Source organism: Melanerpes formicivorus, unplaced genomic scaffold, assembly GCF_026170545.1.
Source record: "Melanerpes formicivorus ecotype bairdi unplaced genomic scaffold, bMelFor1.0.p_v2 SCAF_12, whole genome shotgun sequence".
Lineage (NCBI taxonomy): Eukaryota > Metazoa > Chordata > Aves > Piciformes > Picidae > Melanerpes > Melanerpes formicivorus.
This window is the reverse complement of record NW_027142364.1, coordinates 7,655,917-7,669,685: the sequence shown is the minus strand read 5'-3', so window position 1 is coordinate 7,669,685 and position 13,769 is coordinate 7,655,917. Positions and strand designations below refer to the sequence as shown.

General features: G+C 39.1%; 1 protein-coding gene across 18 annotated transcripts in view; it reads right to left on the bottom strand.

Annotated features, from left to right (window-relative positions):
* The window catches only part of ATP11B (ATPase phospholipid transporting 11B (putative)), a 71,677-nt gene that overhangs the window by 27,196 nt on the left and 30,712 nt on the right, over window positions 1-13,769 (bottom strand). For all 18 annotated transcript variants that reach the window (XR_010988168.1, XR_010988169.1, XR_010988167.1 and 15 more), the window contains exons 12-23: window positions 12,016-12,213; window positions 11,555-11,713; window positions 10,813-10,985; window positions 10,530-10,598; window positions 8,912-8,985; window positions 8,724-8,827; window positions 8,396-8,577; window positions 7,489-7,692; window positions 6,343-6,496; window positions 3,723-3,825; window positions 1,854-1,999; window positions 7-66 (exon numbers count right to left, since the gene is read on the bottom strand). Coding sequence is in view for 15 of the 18 variants with exons in the window: in XM_068145090.1 (XP_068001191.1) it covers window positions 7-66; window positions 1,854-1,999; window positions 3,723-3,825; window positions 6,343-6,496; window positions 7,489-7,692; window positions 8,396-8,577; window positions 8,724-8,827; window positions 8,912-8,985; window positions 10,530-10,598; window positions 10,813-10,985; window positions 11,555-11,713; window positions 12,016-12,213 (1,626 nt within the window). In the remaining 3 variants the exon portion in view is untranslated. The remainder of the gene's footprint in view (window positions 1-6; window positions 67-1,853; window positions 2,000-3,722; window positions 3,826-6,342; window positions 6,497-7,488; window positions 7,693-8,395; window positions 8,578-8,723; window positions 8,828-8,911; window positions 8,986-10,529; window positions 10,599-10,812; window positions 10,986-11,554; window positions 11,714-12,015; window positions 12,214-13,769) is intronic.

Here is a 13,769-nt window from a genome sequence, read left to right as displayed (position 1 = left end):
ACTCACTTGTTGTGAAAACAAACAGAAGAACTGATATAAAAATTGTGGTGTAATAAAGCACACATTCTGGAAAAAAACAGAAAAGTGAAGGAAACAGTTAATCCTCAGTACAGGGCTCACAGCCCTCAAAAGAAATTCCTAACTCTGGCAAGCTGGTCAGAATACACACAGCATAAAGCACTTCAGCACTAAATTCAGCAAAGCAATATGCTTTGCTTGAGAGTGTATTTTGTCTGTCCTTTGGGACAAGAGACCTGAAAAATATAAGCATAATTATATGTGTTTGATGAACACATCTCATTATGGCAGTATAAGCAGTGTTAAATGAGAGAAATCCATCCATTTTCCACTCAGTTTTTATTTCAGTAATCTCACTCAAGACATCCTGTGCCCTGCTCACATCAGATTTTTGCATGGAAGTAGGCAAAAACGAACATCTAACACCATCTTTAAATGGAAGCAAACAAAAGAAGATAAAAAGTGTCTTGGTGGCCAGTGATATACGTCAGATAAATTTCAAGTTGGCTTCTTATCAAGTAAACAAACAAACCAACCCAAAACAAACCCCAGACATTTTAACATTTAACACCCAACCTAGGATTGAGGTCCCTGGCCCATGCTCTACTTCCTCCTCCTAGCTGCTCTTCCATGCCCCTAGCTTCCTGATGGGTGCCCAGATATAACTCAATCCCCAGTGCTTACTTCGCTTGCAGTGTTTCACCTCAGAATTTTTTAAATCAAGGCTGGGACCATGTTCTGGTTTGGGTTAGAAGAGAACAAATTCTGTTCAGGGATTTTACTGTTCAGCTCAGTCTCTTCTAACCAGCTGCACTTTCTGAAGTTAATGGCATATTTTGACAGACAGTGTCTGCTTCTAGCAGTGAAAATACTCAATGTTCCTAGTTAGTACCAAGGACTGGTGTGCAGACCAAGGTCACTACTACCTCTTGTGTGTGACTTTGAGGCTGTAAAGGGATGCACCTGTAGGGAGAGGCAGACCGGACAGATGGCCCTAAACTGATCAACAAGGTATTCCATTCCCTCTACATCATCTTTGGTATATGAGCTGAGGGACCACGAGGGTCAAGCTCTTCCTCCTCTTCTTCACTCTGTTCTGCCTTTGATCCTGATCCATGAGTTCCTGAACCTAGTTCCTATCTGCCCCCAAATCCTGTCTGGGACTTCTGCCACAGCATCAGTGGTGATGGTGAGTAACTTCCACCAGGGAGGCTGGGTTTAATATTTGCCTTGTATATATTTATTATTTTCATTCATTTCTAATACACAGATCTCTTTCCCTTATTCCTTTTCCCTTTAGGAAGAAAGAGGGGCTGGTGGAGAGCTTCTGTCACTTGTTTAATAGCTGGCCCAGATCTAATCCTTGACAGACTGTTAACTTTTCTTAAGTTGCTGGTAAAGAGCATGCTCTCTCCTCACACCCTTCCAGCAGACCCTTCCCTTCCTCAACTTCCTGTGCTCCTTTTTTCTTTTAAGGCAGATGAATGGATTTGGTTCACATTAAAGCAATGAACACAAAATGTTATATACTTCTGCATCTTGCTACAGCATGGATTCAATTTCATGCTAGTAATACTGCTTTCAGAGAGCAAGCACGTCTGCTCTCAGCCTGGGCACACTCATTTTGGCATTTAACACCTATTTCTAGGTGGAAGTACTAAATGTCATAAACTGCTGCATTTGGTTGTAAAATATATTAAAAAATATAAAACAAAGCAGAAAATGTTTTGAATATAGATATTTAGCAACCAAAAACTTAGAACTGGAATAAATTTCTTGCTGGGAAAAAGTTACCTATTTAATGTGAACTTCATTGGCACTCTTTGGAGACTTACCTTATAAAAAAAGTACTGTACAAGGGTTGCTATTCTAATATAGTAAAAGTGTCCATGAACAAAAAGCAACTTGGAGAGGAATTTGAACCGTGCTATTGCATAGTCACTGTTTCTTACAGCTTGTCTTCCTTCCTTGCCCATGATTCCTGTCACATTTGGGAAACAAAACAGAAAACAGGTTAAACCTTATAAAAATTGAAGTTTAAAACCAAACAAACACAAACCAAACCACAAAACAGACCTGCAGCTACATGTTCTGTTTTCCTGCACTTCAACATTATAAAGACTTCATCAACCTTCATTTCTAAAAGATGTTATTCCTGACACTAACAGCTAAAGGAAACCACTCATTTGGTGCTGATTCAATTAAAAAATAATAATAAAAGACCATTTCCATAAGACATGCTTAAGAAAATATTTTTGGAAGGACATAGAAATAGTAACATTTGTACAAAACCAAAACAAAGCAAACCATCATCAATCCATGATTAATTTACTTAGTATGATTCACTTCAGAGAGGTTTTTTACAGTACTTCCTGGGAATAACACATGGCCTGTACTCAATGGTAGAATAAAACTAATGCTGCTTTTACAATAGTACCACCTTATAAAAAAAGTACTGTATACAAGGGTTGCTATTCTAATATAGTAAAAGTGTCCATGAACAAAAAGCAACTTGGAGTGGAATTTAAACCTTGGCATAGTCACTGTTTCTTACAGCTTGTCTTCCTTCCTTGCCCATGATTCCTGTCACAGCTGAACACAGATTAATTTCTAAAAACTATTATTAATATTAGGACAAGCATACATGGAGGATACAAAATGCTCTTTTACAGAAGAGAACTGGCCCAGATATCTGAAAACCAGGTACTTAGAAGTGCTGATTGCTTTGAAAACAGAATTGACAAAGATAGTCTAAAGGTCTCATCACCCTTGATTGCAAAGACTTGCTAGTTCTGGGCAGTGCACATGTAATGTCTAATACAAATTACCAAAAAAAAGGTGGATAGTTTTTTAATAAACTTCAGTTAATTGATAAACCAGATGTAGAATAAAGCATCATTTGCCATTGGCTTGTAACCTTGTCAAGCAGTCTATGCTCACAGTCTTAAAAATCATGGCCACATACTTACAAGATAAACATTACACATACCTTCTTACTCACAAAGGGAGACAGACTGAATATTCTGATGTACAACACCTTTTGTAAGAACCTCCAGCATTTACTATTATACCAATAACCATCCAAAGTTAGTAAAAGAAATACCAGAACACTATGTGATGGGTACCAATTCAGTTGTATATTCTGTTTTGTACTCAATTACATTACACACCAGAAAAATTTTAAAGGTCCTGGCCAGATAATAAACAGAATACTGCCAAGTTTAGCTGAGAATCAGTAACTGTCTCTCAACAGATACACTGAATGCCTTCTTGAAGAGAAACCAGACACAAATGGCATTTCTAGATTGATGCAGGTGTGGTGCAAATAGTGGCAGTTTAGTGCAAAGAAAGGTTTAAAGGTAAAATTTACACAGGAACTTAGAATCTACAGTGTCTAAAGCTACAGATATCCACTTCCAGTATCTGAAGCGGTGTACTTCTGAGATTGTAGTGACATAGAAATCTTTGCTGTTAAGGCAGCATTGAGCAGAACTTCTGCTTACTGTTAAGCTACACAACAAACCTAAGATTTCTGAAGGCAAACAGCCTTAAATTTTACATTTCACTAAAACTGCTACAACAGATGATTCATATTAACACCCTGGCATTCACAGGTGAAAAAGTTTTACAAGTTTGGGTGTTTATCAACACTATCCTCTAGTAAAATTTGCATTCTATTTATCTCTCTGAGAAAAGAAAGTTACCTATGCCAACATGTGCTTCTTGTATCATGCTCACATCATTAGCACCATCACCAATTGCTAATGTTATAGGTTTCTCTGGAGATGTTTTTAACAGTCGCACTACCTGGAAGAGCAAAAAAAAAAAATCAGGTAGAAGCTGTTCAGATTAGACATACAGTCTGCCTAGAAACCATGCCACTAATTCCCAAGCACCTTAGTTAGTTACCTGCTTGTAAATATAATTAGTATGCTTTATGAATTTGCATGCTTGAGTGAAAAAACATTTCTGGCATACCACATGTGCAAATTCGTTGTTCCTTTAGAAAAGCCGTTTGCTTTGGGCCATGAGTCTTCTTTAAATATGCCTACTTTGAGCTTTTTTGGCTGGCTTTATTTAGATGATCTTTTACAACTCCTAATTTGGTCCTTTCATACAGAACAGTCAAGTACAAATTAGGACTACAAATTTACTTAGGGAGCAATCCAGATATAATGATCTTTATTGGACATGCCCAGATTCTTCACATTTTCAATTAATGGAATGAGTCCGTGTTAAACAGGAATTCCAAAATCCAATGTATTACCTCAAAGATCAATAGCTGCTGTTATTACTGAAAGCAGTTTATATTTCAAGCAATTTCATTGTCACCAATGGGTATTCTCAGTTGGAAAAGACACAAATGAAGATACGATAGAGGGGAAAAAAATTGTTTAGATACAATGCATCCAAGCCCTTGAAAGAAGAGCAGTGATTTCCAGCTCTTGACAGAAAATAAACAGATCATTAATGTAAGTATCCACAATACCTAAATACAGAGGAATTAGTTAGATGAGGCTTTTTTGTGAAGGAGAATTAGTAATTCATTAACCTTCCAGACAGCTCTAACTAAAAGTAGAAGCTTCAGGCTGAAGAGGTAAATAAAGGTGTGAATGCAGATTCAAAAAGCTTTCTAAACCCAAAAAATAATTATCTAAGGAGAAATATTGCATTTCTCTCCCTGAAGTTCTAGAAAACCCAAAGTGAAAATATGAACAGAACAATAACTACATGAGGTAGTTGACACAATCAATTGCATTCAAAAAATGGAGTTCTAGCTGGCAGTGTCAGAGCATTGATTCATAGTAATTCACACGAGAAACACAACGGTGATTAAATACAGTCCATAGTTCAGAGAAATTCACCTGATTATGGGGATATATTCCCTAATTGCAGGTATTAACATTGAAGCTTGGGAGTTTTCCATTCCTAAAGGGTAATTACTTCCAAGGACATTTAGCATTAGATCTTAACAAGAAGCCTTAAAGAGGAAACAAGGCTGCAGTATGTCACCCAGATCAGTCCTCATGAGATACTGAAAACTGTGGTAACTTAGACAGGCAAACATCTATGTGAAAAGGTCAAGACAAATCCTCTGGCAAATTTTAACAAGAGTAGTCAGCATCAGCTCTGAATGGCTGACATGAAAGATGTTTGAAAAGGCTTCCAAGCTATAAAATACACCAGAAGACGCAGTGAGACCACTAGCCATATATTAACAAGCATTAAAATTAACAGAAAAGAGGCAGAAAATACCAAGATGAGCTCCAGTTAACCTTGGAATAAACCTCACAGAAAGGGTGCCTAGAGGAGAAAACCAACTACAAGGCCATACACTTCCTTCCTTCCCTCCCATGTTAATGGCATTTGTCTCAGGCTTTTCTGTACTTCAATGTTTCAAATTAAAGAGTCATTGCCATCAAAATTAGGCTTTGCTGTACTTCATGACAAGACACAGGAAATAAAAAGGAGATTATCAGCTGGACAGGATCCGAATTAAACAAAGCATTATTGGCTGCTATCTGCCAAATTTGGCAGTACAAAAAGCACAGTATGAATCAAGGCAAAGAACAAAATAAGAACAAATAAGACCAAAATAAGAACACAAGCAAATAACTACATTTTAAAAGAGGGGATGGCAAAAATTTCAGCTAAAAAAAAGTGTACATCAAGTGGACACATCCAAAAAGTTGTTTTTCTCATATTGGTTACAAACGACTTGCTTTTAACATTTCATTGAAACTAATACTACACCACATTTTATTCACAGGTGAACAGTTTCATAACAAAGTAGAAGTCTGGCTACACTTTGGAAGCATGAAAACAAATCACTCATGCTATAGTAAACCAGCCTGCCCACTTTTGCACATCTAGTACCTCACACGAGGGTTTCCTAGTGCCTCCAGGTAAAAAGATGGGGTTTATTTCCTTTTCTTTTTGATGAGGTGGTTTTAAAACTCTTTTAGACACACACATGTTTTCCCTACAGTTTCATGAATTATCATGAAGCTTTTTTGGCTTGGAGAAGTAATGAAACTGACAGTGAAAAAGCATGCAGGTGTGCCTTACAGAACACCCAAAAGGCTGACTAAAGATTAGCCTTTTCTTGCACAGTGCAGTGTTTTGACTCCCTCCTACACACACTTGCAAATTTCTACTAACACGTGTAGAAACTTCTGAGCAAACCACCCGAATTTAACAAGGGTTGAAAAGTCAGCCATAAATAAGGTCAGGCAAGCAAACAAAGCAGTCCCAGAAATCCTTGCCTCCTCAAAGCAGGATAAAAACACTTAAATGACAAAGCTGGTTAATATTCTTCCTTACCTTTGCTTTCTGAAGGGGTGCCATGCGACAGCACAACACTGCAGAGCAGTTTTTGCAAACTTCCATGAACAGTTTTTCATGTTCCCTGAGTGCGAGAGAAAGGCTGGTCCCATCCACAACCAGTCCATGCTGGATAACATGGTCTTCCTTTATTCTATTCAGGGACAAAGCAGTTGGCTATGTATCAGTGCAATGCACAAACTTTAATGTTGTTATGAACTATGCACTTGTCCATACAATAAATTGAGAAGTTGGCCTGGTAGACAGGCTACTTCTGCAAGCCTTTTTTCGATGGGGTTTTGGTTGTTTTTTTTTTGAAGGCCACAACAACCCCATGCAGCACTACAGGCTGGGGTCAGAGTGGCTGGAGAGTGGCCAGGCAGAAAGGGACCTGGGGGTACTGGATAATAGTAGGCTGAATATGAGCCAGCAGTGGGTCCAGGTGGCCAAGAAGGTCAACGGCATCCTGGCCCGTATCAGGAAAAGTGTGGCCAGTGGGAGCAGGGAAGTAATTCTGCCCCTGTACTCAGCACTGGTTAGGCCACACCTTGAGTCCTGTGTCCAGTTCTGGGCCCCTCAGTTTAGGAAAGATGTTGAGTTGCTGGAACATGCCCAAAGAAGGGCAACAAAGCTGGGGAGGGGTTTGGAGCACACGCCCTTATGAGGAGAGGCTGAGGGAGCTGGGGTTGCTTAGCCTGGAGAAGGCTCAGGGGAGACCTTATTGCTGTCTACAACTCCCTGAAGGGAGGTTGTAGGCGGGGGGGGGTTGGTCTCTTCTCCCAGGCAACCAGCAACAGAACAAGAGGACACAGTCTCAAGCTGCACCAGGGAAAGTTTAGGCTGGATGTTAGGAAGAAGTTCTTCACAGAAAGAGAGATTGGCCATTGGGAGGGAGATGCCCAGGGAGTCACCATCCCTGGAGGTGTTCAACAGGGGACTAGATGAGGCACTTAGTGCCATGGTTTAGTTGATTAGATGGTGGTGGGTGATAGGCTGGACTTGATGATCTCAAAGGTCTTTTCCAACCTGGTTAATTCTATTCTAAGGCAACTTCATGTATTTGGCACATACATCAAAGCAATCAGCATAGCATTTGAAAATAAAAGAAAGATCTCCCCTGAGATAATGAGGTCTCAGGTGTTTTACCTCTTGGCTAGCTGCCTCAGTTGTTCTGCACATGTGCTGTCTGACTTGTGTTGCACAAGCTCAAGGATGTTCATGGTTCTGTGAAAGTGTCCACATGACAAACTGACACTAACAGCTGTTTCGTGCTTATCTCCAGTGAGTACCCACACTTTGATACCAGCCAACCTGAGTGCTTCTATAGTTTCTTGGACTTTCTCCTGCAGTCTAGAAACAAGAAAAATCTTAAATAACCAATGAAACACCTTACAAAAAAAAATAAGAAAGAGCTTACACTGTAACTCCATTTTATTCCTGTAACCCCACCATCATCATGATGTAGGACTGCATGTCCAATGTTATGTGTATCTTCAGAGAATCACAGACTGTCAGGTGACATTATTTTACCAGCAATAAAACTATGGTCTTGATGACACAAAAATTGAACTTCAATCCTGGAAAGTGATCAAAAATTTGTAATAAACATATCTTAATTTAAATTAGCCATCACTGCTGCCTTTGAGAACCTTTAAAACAGTCCACAACAATCACTATCTATTACGGTGCATGAAAAGTTTCTAAGTGATCCATCTGTACCCTCCAGTGTGCAGTATACTCTCTGATACATAGAACAGACATCACACAAACAGAATGCTTTGTCAAGTAGCCATTACCCTAAATACTGACTGCAATTACTCCATTCTACATACATTAACTCTCTCCTGATGAAGCACAATGTGTGCCATTGTTAAGCCAAAATCAGTTAGTACAACATGTGTTTTGAATGCTCCTCTCCTCAATCCAAACAATGGTAACAAGACAGAACTTTTGGCCGGGGCAGGAAATTTTTCCATGGCACATATCATATTTCAGTTACAAATCCTAAACTCTTTGTGGTTTTGAGGGTAGTTAGCAGAAACTCCATGCATACTTGTCTTCTACTCCTGTAGCCCCAAGTAACTCCAGATCCCTTTCTATGAAGTTGAATACGTCTGCTAATCTTTCCTCCCGTTGCTGTAAGGCAGTCCTGGCCTCATGAAGGCGTTTGCCAATTTCTTGATACTCCTCAGGTGTGAATCTTCTGTAGGCTATGCACAAAGTTCTCAGTCCTTTCTGTGAGAAAATAAAAGACTACATTCAGAGCAGACATAATTCTAATCTAATAAGATGATGTCACCTGCAATTTGTTCACTTCCAGTCACAGAATTTTCTATCAGAACAATTTTCTCCCAATCAGCTGAGCAAGCATATATGCTTACCAAAGCAAATTCATCCACGTGTATCCTTGTTTTGTCTATTTCTCCACTGTTACTGCGAGGAAGAATGGAGGATTCTGCTCCCTTTGTGAATAAAAGCTTTTCCCCTGAAAAGGCAAATAGAACAGCAGCTAAGAATACACACTACTTCAGAAATTCTCAGCTGTGGCTCGTTAGCTTTCATCACTTACCTGAGGGACTCTCTACAATGACACTCATGCGTCTGCGATTTGGATCAAACTCCAAGACATGAAGCAATTTATACCTGTATTTTGTAGTTTAATGGAAGAGGGAAAGGGCAGAAAACATTTTTAGAAATAAATGTTACTCTTACACCACAGAGCTTTTCCCAAAGTTCTTGTTTTTATATAGAAACTCTAAGAGTAATGCTACCACTATCAGGCAACAATAAATGTTATCAGTGTTTGTGCAACAGATTTCTTTCCATAACTTTATGTATATTTACGGAATACAGAATAAACCAGGTTGGAAAAGACCTTTGAGATCATCAAGGCCAACATATCACCCAGCACTATCTAATCAACTGAACCATGGCACTAAGTGCCTCATCCAGTCTCTTTTTTAACACTTCCAGAGAGGGTGACTCCACCACCTCCCTGGGCAGTCCATTCCAATGGCAAATCTCTTTGTCTGTGAAGAATTTCTTCCTAACATCCAGCCTAAACCTCCCCTGGTGCAGCTTGAGACTGTATTTCACTCCATTTTATAAGAATAAAATATTTCTTCAGTGTATAGAAAAAGTTTCCTGAATAGTTACTCAAAGGTCTTTTCCAACCTGGTTAATTCTGTATTCTGAACATTAGGTTGACATTTGAAGATTCAGCTTCTACCTATTCTTTTATCCTTCTGTCACTACTTCAAGTGGAACTTTGACAAATACATTTTGTTTCTCACATTTGTAAACAACCTACACGGTCAAGAGTGTTATGGTCCCTGCTAACCTGTTATCTGTTGATATGTTACCACTACTTCAAATTTAAATGTCTAAAATTAATTTTCTAAAGTACTGCCAAATAGAATTAACCAGGTTGGAAAAGACCTTTGAGATCATTGAGTCCAACCAATCATCCAATACTATCCAATCAACTAAACCATGGCACCAAGCACCCCATCCAGTCTCTTCTTAAACACCTCCAGTGATGGTGACTCCACCACATCCCTGGGCAGACCATTCCAATGGCCAATCACTCTTTCTGTGAAGAACTTCTTCCTAACATCCAACCTAAACCTCCCCTGGTGCAGCTTGAGACTGTGTCCTCTTGTTCTGGTGCTGGTTGCTGGGGAGAAGAGACCAATCCCCACCTGGCTATAACCTCCCTTCAGGTAGCTAGAGGGAGGTTGTAGCCAGCTGGGGGTTGGTCTCTAAGTGAGAGATCAAGAGGATAAAAAGTGTTATGATATAGCACAGATATACAGTTATTGATAATATTTCTACTCATTTGGGGAAAGTTTAAAATATGTTTTTAGGTTATGCATACATGAGACTGATTCTGGATGCCTTTAGACCTGAAAGTGACAACCCTAAGAGCTATCCAGTTTTCCAGCTCCGCTACAGCCTCACGCTTTGGGGAATGGGCAAAGATACAAACTGTCATAATACACATCTTCACAGAGTAGCTCAAACAAAATTCTTGCATCTCTGTTTCAATAAGTAAGGAATAAGATGCAAGCTGCCTTGAAAGCATTAAAAAGGGCATGCTGTGTAAAGGAAGAACAGAGAGGATTAATTTATATCAATCTTCATTACTGCTTTGTCCTTCAAAAGAAACAAGGAATAAGAATGAATACCTCTCTGGTTTTCCAAGACTTTTTACTTCCATACTGTCCCCACTAATTCCAGTAAATACTACTCCAACCCTAAGAGGAAAAGAAAATATACATTTAATCACTTTAGACAATGCTGTTGATTATGAGGGAAGGAGGCAGAGAGGGAAGGAGGCTTTCATAGCACACTAACAGTGCCAGGCCCTCAGCTTTACAAATCTGAGTCATTTTTAAGGCTATTTTTACCATGAATTGCCTGCCCTATGAGGCAATTTCTACATTAGATAGCTTTGGTGGTACAACTCACCGGCTTGCAGCTTCAACTAAAGCTTTCTCATCTGGTGAGGAAGCATAATATTCCAACTGGGGTGCTATTCCATTGGCATGCCAGGGGCCATCAGCACCGTCTGTTTGATCTGCATTGATCTGCACTGTATGACAAAGACAAACTGCTTTCAAGAAGAGTTCTTCCTCTTTCATCTGTAATACAGAAAAAACTTTATTTGTAACATTTACATTTCAACCCAATTTTTTAACATAGTAAGAAAAAGCTTTTATTTAAAAATCTGTCAAATACTCCATGTTAATCACATATCAACATCTTTAATAAATGTTATTTTTCAGTAGCACTGAATTGTTTCAAACTACTCAGAAATTCTGATTTAAAGAAATACTAGAAGATTATTTCTCTGATGTAAAACATTTTCTATCTAAGATGCCTATCATAGTATAGTATCATAGTATCAGTCAGGGTTGGAAAGGACCACAAGGATCATCTAGTTCCAACCCCCCTGCCATGGCCAGGGACACCCCACACTAGATCAGGCTGGCCAGAGCCTCATCCAGCCTGGTCTTAAACACCTCCAAGGATGGGGCCTCAACCACCTCCCTGGACAACCTATTCCAGGGCTTCACTACTCTCATGGTGAAGAACTTCCTCCTCACGTCCAGGTAAAATGGTAGAGCCTCTAACAGAAGTAGCCAAGAGCAATTTGACCTGCAGGATGCCGATATCTGAACAAGGGGATTGGGGAGGGGAAAGGTCTTACCAAACCATGCCTATTTCCATCTGGAGAATCTTCAGAAAAACCCTCTGGTGTTAGTTTACCATTGACCTCTTGGTACTTTATGCCATTAATGGAGCACTCCCGAAACTGCATCTCATTTTCAGTTAATGTGCCAGTTTTGTCTGTAAACACATACTCTACCTTTCATAAAAGAAAGCAAAAAAACAGACTTGGAGTTACATGCATTTGTTAGAATCAAAGTTAAAATAAACAAACTCACACTCTCTTACACACTTTTTTTTGGTCATGTAAAAAAAATGTTCATTTCTGCCATCAAATACTTCTACATTGTTTTAAAATTACTCAGAAATCAAAGCACAAGGAAAAAAAAAACCAACTGTTTGCAGTAATGAATTTTAATTTGGAAAAAGAAGTAGAAAATTGATAGTTTAAAAAAAAAAAAGAAAAAAAGAAAGGAACAAACAACATATATTTTACTCTACCTGTCCCAGCTCCTCATTGAGGTCTGAAGTATTTACTTGTGCTCTCTGGTTTGTTTCCTTGTGATAGAGGTCAAGATCCCAGCCAATAAAGAAAGATCCAAGAAACTTCTGCATCTCAACAGTCACATAAAGTGAGATAGGTATGATAAAGTTGTAAAGGACCAGGAAAGCAAGAAAATCTGAAATAAATCTCAGAATCTATAAGAGAGAAAGAGAACAATGTAAAGATTAATGCAGTGATCAGGTAAAGCATGGTTACATGAAAAAAAGCCAAATTGACAGAGCCAGAGGAAACCATGTCCCACCTAGATACGGGAGAGAAACCACACACAGTGGCAATGTAAGCATCTCTTAATTGCCTCACTGATGCACCTTCTGAGTGATGAAAAAAGACTACCTTAAGCTGCATGTTTCAGTTGTCAAGTTCATTCTTTTTTGTCCTTTCTACTGTCTGTCTGGAGGGCTGCCAATTAGTATTAACTGTGGTGGTGATTCTGTTTTTAAACCAGTCTCTTGAAAGAGTTGGGTCTGAAAAAGCTAACATGTTCCCTGCTTCATCAAGCGGCACCATTCATAGGTGTTTCTAAAGAACCACAAATGGTGGAGGCAAACAACTGACATTCCATGTTGCCAGAGCAATCTGCAAGTATTCTGTCCTGGTTTAGGAGAGCAGAATGACAAGAGGTGTCTTATCTACTAGCATTCCTCAGTGATCCAAACTACATGACGAGAGCACATAGATTTCAAGGCAGAGACTTCATTGGTGCCTCTTCCAATCACTATGTTTAGCACATACATTTCAGATAAACACCTGTGTAACAGGATAGAAAATTCTCTTTATGAGGTATAACAATTTGAACAAACTCTTGAAGTCTCCTTTAAGTCTCCATTTGCACAACAAACTCAGTATTGACATGGTACTTTGGGAAGACTCCTATCAACACCTGAATGCCAAGCAAGGCAGATTAGAGATGAGAAAAACTGGGATCTCTCTTTCAACTCAACCAGATGCTGTGTAGATGAACATTCTGAAGAATAAGAGTATGAAAGCAGACAACAGTTTGCAAAGCTCTATAATGTCTGTTCTTCCCAATTATGGAGTGTTGCTATAATTACTTAATGAAAGTCTGTGCCAATAATTAAGGTGTCTGACAAAAAGTCACGAAGTTCTGTGCCTTAAGAGATCTTTCAAACAAAACCAGAAGAGACAGTTATAACCTGAGAGCAGTAATTCATGTAAGAGAACATATAATGAAGTGACAATAACTAAGGTTAGTGAGTTTCTTCAAGCACTATTAAATAACGATCTACACAACTCAGGACTGATGAACAGAGAAAGCACTCCAAGTAAGGATGTCAGCATACTGAGAAACCCGAAAGTAGACTGTGGAAGTTAACAAAAGAAAGAGGAAAATAATGGCATGATAGAAGGAGAATGTCACTGCAGAAACAGATGGCTCTGCATGTTCCTGAAGGCAGAAGTCAAGGAAGGGAAAGATTGAGTAAATATTTAACTGATTCTACTTGGAACTGAGTGGGCTCCACAGGCTGGTCTAACTTACCTAGCAGCTACTTCAAATTAGGAGGAGCCAAGAGCTTAACTGACCACTTCCAACAGTGGAAAAGTACATAAAGTAGGTGCAAGCACTAAAGAGAAGTCACTAAACAACTGGAAAACTTTTAGCTTAATTTAGTACTTTTCAACAGTGGCACTTTCAGGCAAGATTATTTTAGAATACACTGAAAAGTTTTTG